General features: G+C 43.4%; 1 protein-coding gene across 2 annotated transcripts in view; it reads left to right on the top strand.

Moving 5' to 3' along the window:
• The window catches only part of GUCD1 (guanylyl cyclase domain containing 1), a 175846-nt gene extending 164748 nt beyond the window's left edge, over positions 1 to 11098 (top strand). For both annotated transcript variants that reach the window (XM_044068830.1, XM_044068831.1), the window contains exons 5-6: positions 9881 to 10122; positions 11061 to 11098. In XM_044068830.1, the coding sequence (XP_043924765.1) occupies positions 9881 to 10122; positions 11061 to 11080 (262 nt within the window). In that variant the 3' untranslated portion in view covers positions 11081 to 11098. The remainder of the gene's footprint in view (positions 1 to 9880; positions 10123 to 11060) is intronic.
• Positions 11099 to 12683: the final 1585 nt, after the last annotated feature.

Genomic DNA, 12683 nt, shown 5'->3' with positions numbered 1-12683 from the left:
GGTTGGGAAGCATGGTTTACACTGTGGATTTGATGCCTTGGAGGCTTCTTGTAGGGCTGCGGCCTCTGGCACAGTCATTAGAAGGCATGCATGGCTAAAGGAACAAAATTTACCTGAACAAGTAAAGGCTAAATTATTGGATGCTCCTGTTCAGCATAATGTTTTGTTTGGATCAAAAGCTGAAGCGGTGATTAAAAAGATGGGAGGACAAGGCAAAATCCATGCAAACAGTTAAAGATTTCTTACAAGTACAGCCTCCTAGATTTAGCAGGAATTGGCCTTCAAAAAATTGGTCCTTTCCCACTTCTGACAGGCCTCAGAGGGGTAGATATAGACGTTCCAGAGGGAGGCCTCAAACACAAGCTGCTTATAGACCAAGACAGTGGACTGCTTCCACCCCTAGGGGAGGAGAGGACAGGTCACAATCTCAAAGGAAACAAACTCAATGACTCCCTATGTTGGGCTACAGGAACTTCTTGCCTGGAAGCCCCTCTCGGAGGAAAACTCTCTCTTTTTTATCAAAATTGGACTCTGATAACCCAAGACAAATGGGTTTTGGATGTGGTTTTAAGAGGTTACAAATTCCATTTTCATACCTTGCCAAGGCCAAGCGGATGGCCAGACCTTCCAAAACATCAATGGACGGAGGCCTTAAACCAGGTGGAAGCTCTTTTGGCTATGAATGCCATAGAACTGGTTCCATGGGAAAAGGTTTTTATTAAAGGCTTTTTCTAGTCCCAAGGAAGCAAATCTCATGGAGACCCATTCTGGATCTGTCGGTCTTGAGAACCTTTCTAGAGATACCAAAATTCAAGATGCTTACTCTACAGCAGCTACTTCCAGTGCTGTCCAAAAATGCATGGATGGTAACTTTGGATTTAAAGGAGGCATATTTGCACATTCCCATCAGGCAGGATCGCAGAAAATACCTCGGGTTCAAAGCCGGATCGAGGCACTTTCATTTCTCTGCGCTGCCCTTTGTATTATCTACTGCGCCCAGGGTCTTCACCAAATGCCTGGCTCCAGTAGTAGCTTACTGCAGACTCAAGGGAATTCAAATTTACCCCTATCTGGATGATTGTCTAATTCAGGCAGACAGCAAGGATGTCTTACTCCAGCATCTAGAATTTGTACAGAACCTCCTCAAGTTCCTGGGATTCTCTGTAAACATAAAAAAGTCAAATTTGACACCATCTCAACAGATAACTTTTCTGGGTGCACTTCTAAACACTACAACCCAGATGGCATTTCTGACATCCGAAAAACAGTTACAGCTGGCTTCAACTTTCAGAACCTTGGCATCTTTAACCCATCTATCTGCAAGGAAATTCCTGCAGGCTTTGTTTTACATGGCCTCCTGCATCCTTCTCATACCATATGCAAGACTACACATGAGGAAAATACAGTGGTACCTAAAAAGTGTATGGTCTCAGCATTGCCACAGTTTGGACATACTGATCTCTGTCCTTCCTTGCCTTCAAAAGGAATTTCTTTGGTGGTCCAGGGCATGTGCTCTAAACAAAGGGAAGCCCTTCCGTCTGCCTCCTGCCTCTCAGATTCTAACCACGGACGCCTCGGATTATGCTTGGGGAGCCCATTTTCAGGGCAATTGTTTGCAGGGCCTTTGGACAAAGAATCAGAAGCACCTGCATATCAATCTAAAGGAAATGTTAGCCGTTCAGAAAGCTCTATTGGCCTTCAGGAATCTTCTACAACCAGGACAACTGTTAATACGGACAAACACCACAGTTATGTGGTACATAAACAAGCAAGGGGGATCTCATTCCTACCCCCTTTGCAGACTAGCAATGGATCTATGGAACACAGCTCTAGCTTGCAATCTGGATCTTCAAGCTCAGTTTCTACCAGGAAAACAAAACTTCCTGGCAGACAGTCTGAGCAGAAATCTTTCAGATCCACATGAGTGGATGCTGGACACCACAATATTCAGGATGACAACAGCAGTCTGGGGATGTCCTCACATAGACCTCTTTGCATCCCATCTCAGTCATCAACTACAGACTTTTTGCACCAGGTCTTTCCACAGAGAAGCTTGGAAAGTGGACGCCCTGTCATTCAAGTTGGAGGAACCTCTCGGGATATGCCTTTCCACCTCTTCCTCTTCTTCCACAGGTTTTATTGAAGATAAAACAGGACAAGCCCAAGATGATAATCTTGCTGGCTCCAATTTGGCCTCGGCAGTTTTGGTATCCAACTCTAAAAAACCTATGCCTGGAGCCCCCTTGGGTTTTACCTCAGTCTCCGAACCTTCTGTCCCAACATCAGGGTCAGGTTCTACACTCCCATGTCAGAACTCTCAGCCTGGCGGCCTGGTTAATCCAGGGCCTTTGATTTCTTCTTTACTGCCCAAGCAGGTTATGGATGTCATTTTAGAAGCCAGACGTCCTAGCACTAGAAAATCTTATGCAGGAAAATGGAAAAGATTTTGTTCCTGGATGCAGGCTCAGGATTCTGATCCTCTTCTTCCTAACATTACTTTAATTTTACTTTACTTGACAGATCTCTTACATAAGGGTCTCTCTTTCTCTTCCATTAAGATACATGCCTCTGCTATTTCTGCTCATTATAATACAGACCCTCCCATCTTTTCCCACCAACTCATGCGACAGTTTCTCAGAGGAGCTAAGAACTTAAGACCTCCTAGATCTCCTCCTATTCCTGCTTGGGATCTCAACTATGTTTTGGAAAAACTAACCTTCCCTCCTTTTGAGCCTGCTGCCTCCTCTGACATCAAGTTTTTATCTTGGAAGACAGCCATCCTGTTAGCCCTAACCTCTGCCAGGAGAGTTTCAGAGTTACAAGCTCTTATGGCTGTGGAACCATATATTATTTTTCATCAAGACAGGGTATCTTTGAGGACTTAATCCTACCTTCATGCCTAAGGTGGTTTCCAAAGTGGCTTTAAATCAAACTATTCACTTGCCAACCTTTTTCCCCACTCCTCAGAATAAAGGGGAAAGGATCTTACATTCCTTGGATGTGCACAGACAGCTACGTTTTTACCTGAACAGAACCAAGGACATCAGAAAATCAGAACAGTTGTTTGTTTCTTATGCTTCAAGTTCCCAAGGTAAAGCCATTTCAAAACAGACCATTTCTAAATGGATTGCTCATGGAATCAGATTTTGTTATTCTCACCATGGAAAGCAAATCCCAGGGAGTATACGGACTCATTCCACCAGAGCTGCTGCCACTTCTGCGGCCTTCCTCAGGGGAGCTCCTACCAAGGACATTTTGGAAGCTGCAACTTGGAGTTCAGTGCATACATTTTCTAAGCACTACAATCTACCTCTTTACTCTGTCTAGGGCAGGCTTTGCCTCTGCAGTCTTGCAGGGCCTTTTAGCCGCCCCTTCCTCTTTGACCTCCTCCCTTTCTTTCAGCTTTGGGATTCTACCCTACAGTCATGACTGCAACAGTGAAACACGATGAACCTAGTACAGTTGTGTACACCTACCGTAAATGTAGATGTTCGAGTGTCTTCACTGTTGCAGTCTAGGTTTCCCTCCCTCCTGTCCCCCCTTATTTTTACTTTTGTGTATTTCCTTTTTTCACCATTCTGCTGAGGTGTATTTGCAAAGGTTATGGGACCTTTTTCATTTTGGGACTCCTGACATCTGGGGCAAGAAAAACTGGAGAAGATGGCGTCGGCTGTCAGCTTTGTACTCCTGGCGCTCTGACGTCAGGGAGCATGGTTGAACAGCCGACGCCGGACCCAGACTTTGGGATTCTGGCCGACCTAGGGCTGCCTGCCGGCAGGGGAGAACCCTACAGTCATGACTGCAACAGTGAAGACACTCAAACATCTACATTTATGGTAGGTGTACACAACTGTACTTTCAGTATTGTAGCAGTATGAATTTAGGATGTTGTCTGCTACACCACCCATGCTCAACAATATGCTTTTATATTCGTTACCTTTATGCATCTGAGCCACTGAAGCATGCTGCACATTTAGGTGCATGGCCATAGCTTAACCAAGAAACTGTTACTGTTGCTGTAGTCAAAAATGCTTATTTATTCGCAAATCTTAGAGAGCTTGGGATTCCTGGGGTTAGTTGTGATACAGAGTACATTAGCGCTATACTTTCATTTCAGAAAAAAAATCATTAGTGTATGTTTTGGCAGATGTTCATCATGTTACCCTGCTGCAGTCATCACACTTGGGTTATCCTGCCGTCAGGCGGTCCCGCAGTTGGCCCGAATTCCAAAGTCTTGGTCCGGCGTCGGTTGCTGTCGCTTCTTCCCTGACGTCTGTGCGCCAGGGGTATATAAGAGGCATCCGACGCCATTTTCTCCAGTCTTTCTTGCCACGCGGTGCCCGAAGCAGAAGCAGTTCGCAAGTGCCGGTTGGCCGACACCTGAGATTTTCAAACAGAGTTTCAGTCCGAAGTCTTCAAAGCTAAGTACCCCGTTGGGGAACCTTTTCTTGCCTTAGTCCGATGTCAGAAAAAGTTAACAATTGCATTTCTTGTGGGAAGCAAATACCTCATAAGGACTTTCATTCTTATTGTATACCTTGCCTAGGCCCAGACCACGACGTTACTGGTTGTCGGTTTTTTGCAAGGTTCAATAATCGAACTATAAAGCGACACTTTGATTTCGCAGGGCACTACTTCGGTAGGAAATTTAATTACACTATGCCGTCGGAGCAACCGACTACTGGCGTGCATAAAAAACGCAAAGATAAAGACAGAAAGCCTAGATCCAAGCCAGACTCCGAGGCCTCGGCTGGGCCGGTCTCCGGTTCTCCAGTTTTCAGTGAGGCGCCTACGCAGCCCCTGGCTACCACAGAATTGGAACCCCAGACCACTTCTGATTCTCTGGCAGAGAGTTCTAGGCCGACGCAGTCATTTTCTTTAGGCCCTACCGACGACATTGCAGAAGGAGAAGCCGGTGCTGTAGAAACACCTTCGGTTTCAGAAGGTGTCTTCAGACAGACTACTCTCACCATAAAATCTTATGCTAAGCTTAAGACTCCTCTAAAACCAAAAAAGACTGCACTTCAGTCTCCAGTTCAAGACCCCGTGCCTAAGAAACAGATGCTTAAAATGGCTGAAGATTTGATTTCTTTAATCAGGGGTTCCCAACCCCCCCCCCCCCCGACAAAAGGCCTAGACAGGAGGAGGATTATGCCTCCTTTGATCAAGTGTCTATTTCCTCAGACTCCTCTGAGGAGCAGGATTACTCCTTTCCCCCTTATGAAGATTCTGATGCTGAAGATTCCATTCCCTCAGCTTCTCCCCCTGAAGACTATTCCTTTGGGGAAACCTTACATACCATGAGGGAACATTTCCACTGGGAAGGTCAGGACTACTCCGACTCAAAGAAAAGGCTCCGAGAGTTTCTTTTACTCCCCCAGCACAGACCACTTGCTATCCCCCCAGTTTTAGACATTGTGGATGATGTTTACTTAGAATCTAGTCTAAATCCAGATTCTCTGCCTCCTGCTCCAGACAAACCAGATAGATACTATAGAGTGCCTGACTCACACAAATTCCTTTACAAAAGCCCTGTTGCTGATCCAGAGACAATCTCCCAGCGTCCCAAACAGGCTAAGGCTTCTATGGCTAAAAATCCTGTACCCTCTGAAAGGGACTCCAGAGCACCAGATAGGTGGGGGAAGAAGGTTTACACCTCAGCTACTCTAGCTATGAGAGCACTAAGTTGTCAATTTCACATGCTTAAATACCAGCAATTCCTAATGTCTCAAATAAAACAGAAGATGAGCACACTCCCTCAACAGTCTGAATTCAAGGAAATGCAGGATCTGTTGCATGCAGCTGAACAGGTGGGCAACATACTTTACAATGTGGATTTGATTCCTTGGGAGCTTCCTGTAGAGCAGCTGTTGCTGGGTCTGTTATACGTAGGCATGCTTGGTTAAAGGAACAAACTCTGCCTGATCATGTTAAAACAAAGTTACTAGATGCTCTCTTACAGCAGGGTGTCCTATTTTGGGTTAAAGCAGAAGAGGTTTTAAAGAAAATGGAGGATAAGCCAAAATCTATGCAGACGGTCAAAGATTTCTTACAGGTACAGCCCCCATGCTTCAGCAGAAATTAGCCAACAAAGAATTGGTCCTTTCCAGCTTCTGACAGACCACAGAGGGGTAAATACAGGCGCCCAAGGGGCAGAGGACAAGCACAAATCCCTTACAAACCTCGACAATGGGGCACTGCAACACAGAAGGGAGGAGAAGACAGATCCCAAACTACTAGAAGGCAAACACAATGACTTATACCTCAAACTGCCAAGCAAAACTCTCTTGGCAGCTCCCTTGGGAGGAAAATTAGCACTTTTTGCAGACAACTGGCACATCGTCACAAAGGACAAATGGGTCCTAGACATTATCTCACAAGGATACAGATTCCATTTCCACACCTTGCCAAGGATACAAGGAATGCCAAACCTGCCACAAAATCAATGGGCAGAGGCACAAAAACAAATTGCAGCTCTCATGGACATGAGAACCATTCAACTGGTACCTACACAGGAGCAAGGCCAAGGATTTTACTCAAGGCTCTTTCTAGCCCCCAGAAAAGACAATGCTTGGAGACCCATTCTGGACCTTTCAATTCTAAACACCTTCTTGCAAGTACCCAAATTCAAGATGCTAACACTACAGCAGCTTCTTCCCATGTTGGGCAAGAAAGCTTGGCTAGTAACGTTGGACCTCAAGGAGGCATACCTGCATGTCCCTATCGGACAAAATTGCAGAAGATACCTCCATTGCATTGCAGGTTCAACCCATTACCAATTCTCTGCACTGCCCTTTGGCTTATCTACTGCGCCAAGGGTCTTCACAAAATGCCTGGCAACAGTAATTGCATACTGCAGACAAAGAGGAATTCAAATATACCCATACCTGGACGACTGCCTCATCCAAGCAGAAAGCAAGGACATTCTCTCTCTTACAACATCTGGCTTTTGTAAAACACCTTCCAAGTTGCCTAGGGTACACCGTAAACGAAAAGAAATCAAAACTAGTGCCCTCACAAAATATGACATTCCTGGGTGCCAGCTTGAATACAACGGCTCAGATGGCTTATCTGATGCCAGACAAACTACAACTAACTCAATACTTCAAAACAATGGCAACAAAGACCCAACTCCCTGCAAGAAAAATTATGCAGGCCTTGGGCTTCATGGCATCTTGCATACTACTACCATTTGCAAAACTGCATATGAGGAAATTACAATGGTACCTAAAAAGCGTATGGACTCAACACAGCCACAGCTTGGAAACAATGATACCTCTCGTTCCCTGCCTTCAACAGGAGTTTCTATGGTGGTCACAGGCATGTCACCTCAACAAAGGGTCAGCCTTTCACCTTACCCCCAGCCAGGCAAGCTATGACAACAGATGCATCGGACTACGCCTGGGGGGCACACATGGCAGGACGGTGCGTTCAAGGCATATAGACTGCAGATCGAAGGAATCTGCACATCAATCAAAAAGAAATGCTAGCTGTACAGAATGCCCTGACAGCCTTCAAGGACCTCTTACATCCAGGACAGCTTACAATAAGGACAGAACACCACAGTAATGTGGTACATAAACAAACAAGGGGGTACACACTCCTACCCTCTATGTAGGCAAGCAATGACCTTGTGGAACACAGCACTGGCTTACCAGCAATGATAACTCAAAAATGGGGGCACCCAGACATAGACCTGTTTGCCAGCCCCCAAAACTATCAGCTAACAAAATTTTGTACAAGGACATTTCACCATCAAGCTTGGAAAGTGGACGCACTCTCATTCAGTTGGAAAATGCTGACAGTTTATGCCTTCCCTCCATTGCCCCTTCTCACAAAGGTGCTGCTGAAAGTCAGGATGGAGAGACCCCGAATGATACTCATTGCCCCAGACTGGCCACACCAGCACTGGTACCCACTATTAAGAAATATGGCTCAGGGCCCACCATGGATTTTTACCACAAATTACTCATCTGCTCACACAGCAAGACAGTCAGATTCTACACAGCCAGCTCAAAACCTTAAATTTGGCTGCATGGCAAATCACCTAAGCAACCAGCCAGCTCCTCTTTCACAAGCTGTTATGGATGTTATTCTGGAAGCCAGGAGGCCCAGCACCAGGAAAGCCTACTCAGACAAATGGAAAAGGTTTTGCGCCTGGAACCAAGCTAAAGGCCAAAATACCCTTCAGCCTGACATGCATCAGATTCTACAATATTTATCTGAGATGTTACACAAAGGGCTTTCTTTTTCATCTATTAAAATCCACGCCTCAGCTATTTCGACTCACTACAACACGGATCCTCCCTTATTTTCACATCCATTTCTAAGGCAGTTTCTCAGAGGGTCCAAAAACATTAGGCCTCCCAGGAGAGCACCAACACCAACTTGGGACCTCAATTTTGTTCTGGAAAAACTTACGCTACCTCCTTTTGAACCAGCTTTCTCAGCTGACTTAAAGTTTATATCATGGAAGACTGCCCTGCTGCTAGCAATTACTTCAGCCAGAAGAGTCTCAGAGCTTCAGGCACTAATGGCAGTAGAGCCTTTTCTCATTTTTCATCAAGACAGAGTTTCTCTACGAACTAACCCCTCCTTTATGCCTAAGGTGTATCCAGTGTGGCTCTAAATCAAACCATCCATTTACCCACCTTCTTTCTAAATCCACAGAACAAAGGAGAAAGACTCCTGCATTCCTTGGACATTCACAGGCAGCTACGTTACTACTTCAGAAAATCTGACCAGCTTTTTGTATCCTATGCTACAGCATCACAAGGAAAGGCTATCTCAAAACAGACCATTTCCAAATGGATAGGACATTGCATATGTTTTTGCTACACCCACCATGGAAAACCAGTTCCTGCTAGCATAAGGCCCCACTCTACCAGGGCAGCAGCTACATCTACAGCCTTCCTCAAGGGGGTGCCAACCAAGGATATTCTGGAAGCTGCAACTTGGAGTTCAGTACACACCTTCACCAAACACTATCACTTACCTCTTTACTCTAAGACTAGAGCTGGCTTCGCCACTGCAGTTTTGCAGGGCCTTCTAGCCTCCTCTAACCCTGTTTGACTCCACCTTCCATCGTTCGCTTTGGGATTCTACCCAAGTGTGATGACTGCAGCAGGGTAACACAATGAACATAGTACAGTTTTGTACCTACCATAAATGTAGATGTTCGAGTGTATACCCTGCTGCAGTCCAGGTTACCCTCCCTCCATCCCCTCTGACCTAACTAAAGCCTTTCAATACCTTAAAATCTGATACAACCTTTGTGGTGTATTTGCTTATAGCTGGAGGGATGTTTTGTTTGTGCTAAACTTTTATTATTGGTACTATCTACTGACCACCTTTTGGGGGGGCACCTGACATCTGGGGCAAGAAAAACTGAAGAAAATGGCGTCGGATGCCTCTTATATACCCCTGGCACACTGACGTCAGGGAAGAAGCGACAGCAACCGACGCCGGACCAAGACTTTGGAATTCGGGCCAACTGCGGGACCGCCTGACGGCAGGATAACCCAAGTGTGATGACTGCAGCAGGGTATACACTTTAACATCTACATTTATGGTAGGTACAAAACTGTACTTTTCTAGTAAAGAAATTGAAAGATAGAAGAAAAAAAGTTGTGCTGTGCAGGGTGCATCCTTTCACTTGTCTTGTTGATGTATGCTGCTTCACGAAGACCTTACCATAACAAAAGGTCAGTGAGTGGTCAGAGAAGAAAGGGATTTGGGTGTAAACAGAGTTTTAAAACTGGCTGAGTTTTTAGTGGGATCTTCCCAAGAGGTAAGGTGTGCTGAAAAACTAGTGTTTCCTGTACTTTCATTGCACGACCAGAATATGATGAATCTTTTTCACTACTCTCTCTCTCTGCAGCTCTGTTACTGCCCAGGAAATACAGGACCATCTAGCTCTGGGACACACTGCCATTGTGTTGGTCAATGCTGTGTTGCTGCTATGTGACCTTTGCTCCACACCAGTCAAATATTGCTGCTTTCTTCCTATCGGCCAGAAGTGCTTCTGCAGGAAGCCGGACTATCAGGGACATTTCATTGTTGTCTGCGGTTACAACAAGAGTTTGGGATGCATCTTCTATAACAATCCAGCATATGCAGACAGTAAGTATTTATATATTTACATACATGTTTAAGTGGAAGCTGTACTGTGTATACTCCGTCTCATCTTTCAGGGAATAAAAGTCATTGTTTGCTCCAGCCTGATAAGCTACTTTGTTTGCACTAAGAAAAAAAAAATTATTTGTTGGATGTGGTTAGGAAGCAGTTTTGTCCATTTCAGCACTACCAGCTGTGTACTGATCAGAGCTGATGGGTTTTCCGTGTAGAGTATACCAACTGTTATGTTAACTTGCTTGCATTGCACTTTTTCTAAATAATCGTTGCATCAGACTAAAACCACCATAATGGCATGTCCTCCAGAAAAGATTTTTCAAGTCAAATTATTCTTTTTTTGAAGGTGCGTGACTTTAAGATAAGTTCTCTTATACAGGATTAAAGGTTGTTCAGAGTTTGAGGTGTGGTACTTGCTATATCATACATATATACATACTGATGTCTGTTACTGAAAAGTGCCATTGTTAATGTGTACATTTCCTAAATTAAATATACGGTTCCTTCTCTGTTTTTTTTTTTCTTCTGCATTTCAGTATTGTTTTCTTTACGTTCTATGAATAATTTTCTGTTTAGCAATCAGAAGACTGGACTCCGTATGCAGATGGGGTCCAGATTAGTAAAAGGAGGTAGTGTTCTTTCATTTTCCGTCACAGACCCACCAGTAAGTATGCATGGAACAAGTGTTGGATGCTCCCCAATCCTGCCAGTATAAACTGAAGTGTCTGATTAAGGAACTGTAGCATTCCACAGAAAGTGGTGGTATGTCATAGTAAGTGTATGTCTGTATAATGGTGTTTCTTGTGTCTCCCCACACTGCAGCTGTCTGCCCTGTGATATATGTTGGTGAACAGCTCAACTTGTTAACTAGATACACTCATCCACAGTAATTCTAGGCTATTTGTCTGTTTTGTTCTCCTATCTTGCAGTTTGTGTGCCAACGAACTGAATAAAATTTAACACTAGGTACGTACAGATGCAGTTTGATTCCTATCTTTGTAACCCGTTTCTTCATTCTGTTGTCAAACATTGCATGTGATGTGAATATTTTATATAGCTTTGTATGACTATTACTTGTACATTGCATGCTTTTCACGTTAAACAAGGTTTTGGGCAGGAGTTAGCTTGGCAGCATGTTTGTTATCTCAGGTTTATCACCCACAAGTGTCAGGTATACTGAGCTGGAATCAGCATTTTTAATTTATGCTATCCGTATTCGACACTGCTGTGATTGGGAGCTTTACATGTTTTTTTAAACACACTACTGTTGAATCATTTAGTCTGACAGAGGGCACAAAGGTTAAGTTTGTGAGCTGTTGTTTCTGTGGTATAGGGCTCAAGTCCCTTGGCTTTTATTTGTGTCCAGTATAATTTTGAGCAATTCACTTAACCTAGACATTGCTACCAGGATACCCCTAAAACGGTCCAGTGGGCCTACCTGGATAACGACTATTAAATTGTTGTTGTTGTTTATTTATTTGTCATTACCTATTCAAGATGGTGTAAAAGCTAATCTTAAATCACGTCAGTGGCACAACAAGCTTAACAGCAAATGGACTTTCATTCACAATTAGGGAGGTTTCCATATGGTAAAAATAATTTTTACTTTGTTTTAAAAGCATGCAACAGTGCAACATACTTCAGGAGTTATGTGGTAAAAGTTGTTTTACAGTGTACATGTCTCTAAGTATGGCTGCAACAAACTTCACAATTTCATCCTTCTGTACTTTGTTGAAATTTGACCTCAAGAATATCAGTCTTGAAATTTCACATCTGTGCCCTTGCAGTGGGAGTTCATAGGTTCATAATTTCATACTAAGCTTATGGCTGAAAAGTCGTCCAGAACTTTTTTTGTTAACATCTTTGTTGAATTATTACTTAAGGCACAGGCAAGCATACATTTATGTAAAAGGAAACCAGCCATATTAATATGTTCCAGTTACAAACATTATATATCACATGCATTCTTTAGTATAACTATCATTGGTCCAACATTATATAAATTGCTCAGTTCTTGCCTTCCCTTAATCCTCACTCCTCCAAAACATTGTTCTGTGTATTCCTAAGATTTCCATTTTTATAAGTAATTTACTCCTATCCTTTTCCAAAGATCCCTCTTCCAGTTGTTTTATCTCTGTTACAGTATTCACTACTTCAAAGTTGGTTTTAGGCTTTGATTTCCATTTTTATAAGTAATTTACTCCTATCCTTTTCCAAAGATCCCTCTTCCAGTTGTGTTATCTCTGTTACAGTATTCAGTACTTCAAAGTTGGTTTTAGGCTTTGATTTCCATTTTTATAAGTAATTTACTCCTATCTTTTTCCACAGATCCCACTTCCAGTTGTTTTATCTCTGTTACAGTATTCACTACTTCAAAGTTGGTTTTAGGCTTTGATTTCCATTTTTATAAGTAATTTGCTCCTATCCTTTTCCAAAGATCCCTCTTCCAGTTGTTTTATCTCTGTTACAGTGTTCACTACTTCAAAGTTGGTTTTAGGCTTTGATTTCCATTTTCTAATATTTTTTTTGACTGCTAAAAAAATTAAACTTAA

This window comes from Protopterus annectens, chromosome 4.part0, assembly GCF_019279795.1.
Source record: "Protopterus annectens isolate FY-2018-M chromosome 4.part0, PAN1.0, whole genome shotgun sequence".
Lineage (NCBI taxonomy): Eukaryota > Metazoa > Chordata > Ceratodontiformes > Protopteridae > Protopterus > Protopterus annectens.
The sequence above is the reverse complement of the archived record's forward strand: the minus strand, read 5'-3'. Positions and strand labels throughout refer to the sequence as shown.